The following is an 8,234-nucleotide window of genomic DNA, read 5'->3' as shown; positions in this document are numbered from 1 at the left end:
GCTGACCCCGGCCGCATCTATCACGTCGTCCGCGCCGACGGCGGAGGAAGCCGATATCCGACAATTATTTATCGATCCGTCTGCTAGCTTTATTTCTTACTCTCATACCATTACTGGATATGTTCTTAATATATACCTAACGAAAATTATTTTTATTTATGATAGGAAATCCATTGTCAACCGCTTAATAAATAAGTTAATTCATGGCAAAAAACGTACATTTTGTGACCTACAACAATGACAATATAGAAAAATGCTCGTAGTACATATATGTAAAGTATTAGAACCTAGTAATTAAAAAAACGCCACCACCTACCTTCATATATATATATATATATATTTTATATGTATATATGTACATTGATAATTTTATTCAAACTCTGCTATTTAAGCTCTGGTTTGCGAAAATATATTATTACGACTATAATATCTACCCCTTCCAGTATTGGTTCACGCGTGTAGTACTTACTTATATAAATCTCGACATGGTTAGTGACGCAGACGATCCATGCTCCCATCCGCCGAACGGGGCCATAAACCATTTGCATATGCGACGGCTTCGGTTCTTGTGGTCGTAAGTCTTAATTATTCATTTAGCATAAAAATCATTTATATTTACTTACGTAAGGACTTACGAGGTTTTCTTTAATACATGGTTTATATCTCGTTCTCCTCTTGACAATTTGGGCAATAGCATATTTATTGGCGCAAAACCACTTTCTAACTGATATACTAAAGATACAAAGCTGATTCTTTGAAGCGCCATTAATTGATAATTAATAATGGCGGATGATACTTAAGAAAACAATTGAAAAACACAATCGTCTCAACAATACAGTGAAAGCAAAAGATTAATTAAAATTTAACAAATGAATGGCCCCATTGAAATAATTTCTAGTCGATTAAAAAAACATCAACAATCGCATTACAATAGATTAAGCCACTAGTTCAGTGAAATCTACAAACAATAGCGACCATAGAGTAACAGATATTAGAAACTGATATGATTAGTGCAAAAACTACAACGATAAGTATATTTTTTTTGGGATTAGACACTTTATTTATTTGCGTAGACAAATAAGCAGTGCGGCAATTGGGGAATCAGTATGACAACAATATCTCAAAAAAACTCATATCTTGTTCTGTCAACCAACAAAAAAATGTTGTATCTGTGTATGGGATGCATACAGAGTTACTGCCTTTCATCTTTGAGCAGTAGTGTGAGATAGGTACGAGATTTTTTCAAAGTACTTAGTGCCGATATACTGGCTTATACAGGTTTATTAGAAAACACAATTCCCTCAATGAGGGTGCCACTGGACGGTCGACGCAGGGCCCGATTCGGATTTTGAAATAGACATCTATTAGATATCTTTTAGACATCATCAAGATACGATAACGATATGTTTACGATCTAACCTATCAAATTTGACATTTGCGCGATTCTGGAAATACTCTTGAACGATTTCCACAGGATATGACTTAGAGGTCCAATTCACATCTAATAGATATCTTACTCTATCTAACGTAAAAGTGACATTGGTTGCCCGAATTGCGCTGCAAAAGAGAACTAGTTGATATCTAAACTATAACGTATCTAGAATGGATCTAGTACGTGTCGTATCTTGTGAATATCTTGAAGTTCGAATACGGCAGTCAGTTTATAAATCTCGCCTTCCTAACGACGCACTTTCCGCAAAAATCACGCACTCACAAAGCTCACGTGCTCAGTAATAAGATTAACAACACAAAGCCGAGTTCGATGCGGTGTAATGGTTTCCGGAATTCACCAAAATCATTCTCTCCCAATAAATGAATGCAGTTTTTACACCAATCCGCGAAACGGAAACATTAGGATGCAATAAAATGTAAGTTTGTGATTTTACATTTGATTTAATCTAGACAAACGAAGGTGACACACGTAAAATCCGATCGAAAATTGGAATGGCAAGAAAGAGAAATATATAGTAGCATAAGAATAAAATTTATGAAACGGCGGCCGTATCCACTTTTGTAAACAGTGATATTTGCCCAACCATGCATATGGGCGGTAAAATTAATATGACATTGCGCTCAAGGTATTGTACAGCCAGCTGCAAAATTGCATGGACACCGTGTAAACGGAATACATCTATTAAAGTTACCATGCACTATTACCGCTGGGTGTATTTATATAAAGGCGGGATTCCACCAGTGTGCGGCACGAGTCTATATAGTAACAACAGTTGGAAGCCTTATTGAGCTTATAGTCGAAATAGATCGATTTGTGTAAGAATATCCCAAATTTTCTTATTATGTACCTATAGTTTAACTGATTCCTTCGGGCAGTAAAAAAATACACAACAGTATAAATGGATAGTTTTCGTAAACCAAAGAAGTCATTTTATTTCCTGAATTCTTCCGTCAGCGAAAATTTGCGACGTACTTACAGTTATTTACGTTTTTATTATGAGCACTTAACGAGAGGAATCACACAAAAAAGGTTTAATTACAATAATTAATGCTCTTTTTACTAGCTTTTAATCCACTAGAGAATCGGCAATAATCGTAAAGCTCAGTCGGCCCGCCGATAATATTGATTTGCACTTACAGTTGCAGACGATGCCTAATAATTTCAATAAGAACAATTTTGCCTCTTGAGTAGTAAATACTCATTTAATGATTAAATCATAAATACAGCTGCTGCTTCCAATATCTAGAGATATAATACATTTTAAATCTAATTAAAATCTAAAAGTACTACAACTGTCATAACTTTTGCAGATTTTTTGATCCACGGTTCAAAATCCGGAGGGTTTTTTTTTATTATTTAAATTTTTTGAACTTTCGGAGTGATAGTGAAATTCGCATATTCTTTAACAATGTTTTATTTCTAACATTCGACTCACGCTTGACAGCAGACTTCTTACTGAAAAGAAAACTGTCGAATCGTCCACGATAGTACTTAATTAATCTCCTACATAAGTGAGCAGTGTGTCGCAGACACTAAACGGTGGGTACCACAGCACCTTTCTTCGCCCTCTTTATCAGTCCCTTATTCGCACATGTAAATGCATTTAGCTCCCACCTCCTTATCTCGGCGAACACCATTAATCTTGTATAACAATGCGCCGGCGCGTTGTCCACGCACCGACGGCTTAATCAAGCCGATATATGAACCGCGTTGCTCTTTTTTCAATTGCAGAGATACGAGTAACTACAGTTTTGTTTTGCTCGCAGGCACTTCACACGGTTAGAAAAACGTGGCCGATGGACACTGCTTGATGGAAAAAATATTTACACTAATGTATAAATAATAATAAATTCTAAATGAAAATCACTTTATTAAAGTTAATCTATATGTGGAAGTAATTGTGAAGGTAAATTTAAAAAGAGCGGATTGATTATTTGTTTTAATGTTATTTTTTTATGTAGCATTTGAACTTTTTCGATATTTCGAAATCGAAATATCGAATTTGTTAAACATTTTGTTGGCCAATTAAGAATCGGAAATTCGGATTTAATAGCCCCAAACTTTGGCGTTAAATTGTATTTCAGGTCGAATCAATATTATTTTATCAATACATTTCTTAAAGATTTATACCCTTAACATTTGGTAAGTACGTGTAAGTTACTAATTATAAGTTAGATAGTAAATTACTAATTTTGAAATTCCAAGATATTTAAGGGTATAAATAAATACGCTTTTAGGTTTGTAACCTAAAATTGTACCTTCTCACGTATGTATGTATTTCTGTTAAATCATAACTTAAGCAAAGAAATTGTCGTACAAAAACTAAGTACTATTATTATTTAAATAACATTTTTAAGAACCTGATTTCACCAGCTTTTTGTCCTATTTGCTTATTTTTTTGCACCCGAAAATAATGTGTGCCTCGGCAACGTTAGCCTATTTTTAGCTCTACATTCTGGATCTTAAAAAAAACCATTCCTATAAAATTATTAGACGATTTTTGTGTTGTGTACGATCACTACTGTAATCATAAACACAATATCTAAACAATTCATATGAGTATCAAACCTGTATTTAATACATTTGAAAAACATTTTTGCTCTCTAAAATAAGGTTAAAAGAAAAGTCTTAAACTGTGTCTGTTTTATTTATTTTAATCCGCATTATTACGTAGTTGATACCTTAATAAATACAAACAGTGACGCAACATTGCGCATTTTCAGGATTAATAATGGGTACCTACTTTATAGTTCTATATAATTCCTAGTGGCAACTTCAATTACTGATATATAGATTCACAGCCTTATTATTTACATAAATAAATAATTATACATTTTTACTTACAAATATGACTAGATCTGATTGTATATTTTAACAATAAAGAAACTTTACTTTTGTTGCCACCAGGTAATTGCGTCAAGCAAGTCATCCTCTTCCATTGGACTGAATTGTTCTGTGGCGTGATGATGGTGAGCTGTGTATTCAGGACACGGAGCGTTGCCAGAGGAATACGATGACGACACACCCGAGGAACAATCCGACCCGGCTGGTGATGGCACTGACTCTGAATACGGCGAGCTGCGACCCCCAAAAATACCTTCATCGACCTCGTAAGGTAGCTCCATAGTAGTAGTTGGCGTATCTCTTTTGATACCCAAAGCGATGTCGCTTTCATCCAGAATTTGTTGCAAGTGCTTAATGTATTCGACCACCATCCTGAGTGTGTCAACTTTGCTTAGTTTCTTTCCGGAACCACGGCGTGCTCCGCCCGACAGAGCAGCTATAACGGCAGCCGGCAGCCTCTTCCGCAGCGCATTGAATCCGTCGTTCACTTGCTTCACTCGATTCCTTTCCCTGGCGTTTCTTCGCGCTATTGAAGCAGCCTGAGCGCCTGAGTATGGGTTGTTTTTATAGTTGTACTTTTTTGGTTCGATATCTTGAATATACACATTTGAATACTTCATCTCTGGCGCTGGTGCGATACGTATCATTCTTGGTGTTTCGGTCTTGATGTATGAAGAGTAGATGCCGTAATCCGCAACTTTCTTTTGAAATTCGTGGACCATGTTAAAGTGACGCTAAACCGTAGCGTACAGCGTGAACACACGAAACAGGTAAGTTTGGAAGTTATCGGAGCTTCGATAGTTCGGCGAGCGATCTAGTGAATGAGTGCTTTGGACCCTTGCGCCGCTTTATATGCGCGCACCTTGGCCAAAAAAATGGTTTGGGACCCCTCACTCCCCTACGAAGATTTATTATAGTTTTTTCATACCATACCTGGAGTGCCCTTTTAAAAATAAGACCCAAAGTATAGACGCTGTACGCGTGCCATTGAATAATAGTTAATGTATTATTTAAACGTACTTTTTTTATCATTAATTAAAACCTTTGGTGTCTTTTTACAATATTTGGTGTATATTCTAGAAAATATATCTAATTATGTCGGTGACATTTATTGTTTAATTTTCAACAAATTCGTTCTTCTAAGTTTCATTCACCTTTATATGATAAAACGAAGTAGGTGTGTTCGGGTAATTCCTATAAAAAGTATTATCTCTATTACGTGGCAACATAAAACTATAATCACCTGAAGTAGTCTAGTTATTTAAGGTCTATTCATTTAGATACCTACCGATATTTTAAGATAAAGAACTTTAAATTAATAGTTTAAATATAAATGAAAACTTTACATAAGTATATTTTTTCTTGTTTTCATTTACCGAAATAAAATAATATTACAATTATACCTAAAAATAATCATCATGTGCATTTAACTGACAAGATTTTTAACACTTACTGCCATGTAAAGTTGTAAACAATTGTTTGTGTTAAATGTCATTCATTATGTCAACCAAACAATCAAGTTTATCAACTGTAGGCTGTATCCTCATACTGACCAACGTTTGTTCAGCGACTATTAAAAATAACTTGAGGTTTGATTTTTAATACACTTCAAAGTTTATTCTAAGACGCAATGTAGGTATTGCGAATTTTGTTATGTTTAAGGCGTGACAAGCAACGTCAATCACAATGATATGGCGTGGCGATGGCGTCCATTGAAGATAATATTTATTTTGTATGAAAAATAGGGAGTCTGAATACTTCACAATTTTTTAAAGTTGTAGAACAAAAGTGTCACCGTTTGAGGAGTACAATCTATGTTTTAATTATTTGCTCATTTTACAGGCCACACCCGGTATGATGTCAATAAATTATCTCATTAATGGGGTGTTTTACGTAGTAAATTTGTTTTCCAATTTTCTACAAAAAAAGAACATCATAAAACTTATTCTGTTTCTTATTTAAATATACTCCAGGAGCGGAGTACTATCAGCTGTAAAAATATTGTTACTTCATTTGTTAGCACCTTAATCCTCCAACTCGGGCGTCAGGCTTACTGAAGACTTTTTTCGGTTATGTAGGTATTCTATAATAATTATTTTATTATTGATATAGACAATATTACACTTCAACTCCCAGCTGCCCCGCATAAGTATTATGAACTGCATTAAAGGCATAGTTTTATGACCCCAATAAAAAACCTGGAAGACTAAGGATACAATAGAATGTATATTTTTATCATGCGGCAACTAATCCTAAAACGATTTTCTCTAGGCAACATTGGCCATAATTTAGGTTATAGTACTTACATATTTGCAGAGCACCACATTGAACCAGTGTTAAAAGATTGTCTAATGTAATAAAAATATGTTGCTGGCGCCAACTTATCTACTTTCTTCCCTTGCAGTGCAGCTGCATTCAACCTTGCACAACTAACAAGTGGAAACCATACGGAGGTTTATAATACGCTATTTGAAATTTATTACGGTCGTTCAAGAGAAACTGAAAACAAGAGACAAAGTTTATTGTGCTAACAGTGTGACCGTGGCCAATAGAAATACCTATAGTAAACTTGACTTGCGCTATCAAAGTCAAAAACATAGTGATACTTATTATTATGTGACTTAAGATACACTTTAGCTAAACGGGTTATTCTAATAAACTATACAGTTTTAGGACCTGCACTCTGGGCGGCATGGTCGACTCAAAATCGCTGTAAGTGACATTAAAGTAGAACCAAGACAGACAGTATTTTTACACGGTGTTCAATGGTAAAGGACTCGCCATTGTCACTCCTATTGTACTTTAAAAAGATTACACAAGGAATGTGGGCCATGCCATTGATGCTGTGGGAGAATGAATTGTTTAGTGGCTCTCAATCATAGCCATTGAAGGAGGCGCTAAATGTGATTTTAATAGACTACGTGTCGCCTCTGAGAAGCTATTCAAGTAAATTTTCGCTCCATTGACTCCCTTTGACTTACCTGCATTTGTTTTGTGCTCATTGTCTGCAAAGGAAAAAAAATGGGTACCATGAAATTTGACTACATTTAATATCGGATTTACCTGTATTTACTACATGAATACCGCTATCTACTAGGTAAGTGATAATGACCGTGTTGAACGTATATATTTTAAAATACAAAAATAGATATAAACAAGTAGGTACTAGGTGCTCTAGGTAGGTAGAGGTTTAATAAGAGTGAAAAATAGTGATCAAGTATTTTGAGTAATAAAGTATCATTTGGGAATAGTTGGTGGCCAGAAACACAATTCGAAATTCTAATAATAATTACTATTGTTTGTAGAATTGATGATATCATTCGAAATAATGTACAGAATATTCAATAATCTATACATATAAGACACGACCAGTTCAACGTGTTATAAATGATTTCCTCAATCCCCAAGAGTCGTATAACTTCTCACATATTCATAGCAAATCCCCAGGCCTGCATTAGTCCCATCGATCATTTTTTACCTTCGAGTTCTAGCAAGTGAATTCGCGAAATAATAAACAAAATTGTGGGAGTGATACTGCCACGGACAATGTGGAAATATAAAAGCGCCACGGGCGTGCTCACAATGCCGTCGTCAAATAACATTTAGCCAGCCCACACCTTAGAAAATCGCAAAATAGAGACATCGAAGAGACACAATGGCTCATGAAGCAGCAAACGGAACCATAACCGATAATTACAGCCTTTGTAAAACGTATATTTTACAATCTTACAACGATATTCACAATAGGTTTGGAAACCTTTGTTAAATATAAAATCTTTAATGACAAAGTTTTTATTAAGATACTTATAACCTAGCAAATAAGTTTTATCAGCAGCATTTGAATTAAAATATCTCCTTTCCCTCTTTTCGGATTTCTAATAATAAAAGCATATGAAAAACACAGTATGATTCTCTTTGCATTATACATATGCATGCA

At 34.9% G+C, this 8,234-nt stretch overlaps 1 protein-coding gene across 1 annotated transcript; it reads right to left on the bottom strand.

Annotated features, from left to right (window-relative positions):
• Positions 1 to 4,252: 4,252 nt before the first annotated feature.
• LOC134666558 (achaete-scute complex protein T3-like) lies at positions 4,253 to 5,252 on the bottom strand. Its single transcript, XM_063523756.1, has one exon. The coding sequence runs from the start codon at positions 5,017 to 5,019 to the stop codon at positions 4,342 to 4,344; it is 678 nt and encodes a 225-aa protein (XP_063379826.1). The 5' UTR covers positions 5,020 to 5,252; the 3' UTR covers positions 4,253 to 4,341.
• Between the last annotated feature and the right edge of the window lie 2,982 nt (positions 5,253 to 8,234).

This window comes from Cydia fagiglandana, chromosome 8 (assembly GCF_963556715.1).
Source record: "Cydia fagiglandana chromosome 8, ilCydFagi1.1, whole genome shotgun sequence".
In the NCBI taxonomy this organism is placed as follows: Eukaryota; Metazoa; Arthropoda; class Insecta; order Lepidoptera; family Tortricidae; genus Cydia; species Cydia fagiglandana.
This window is presented reverse-complemented; position numbering and strand designations above follow the sequence as displayed.

What these genes read in the sequence shown, in the direction of transcription:
- LOC134666558 (XM_063523756.1), bottom strand. Translation starts at nt 5,019, where the DNA reads ATGGTCCACGAATTTCAAAAGAAAGTTGCGGATTACGGCATCTACTCT.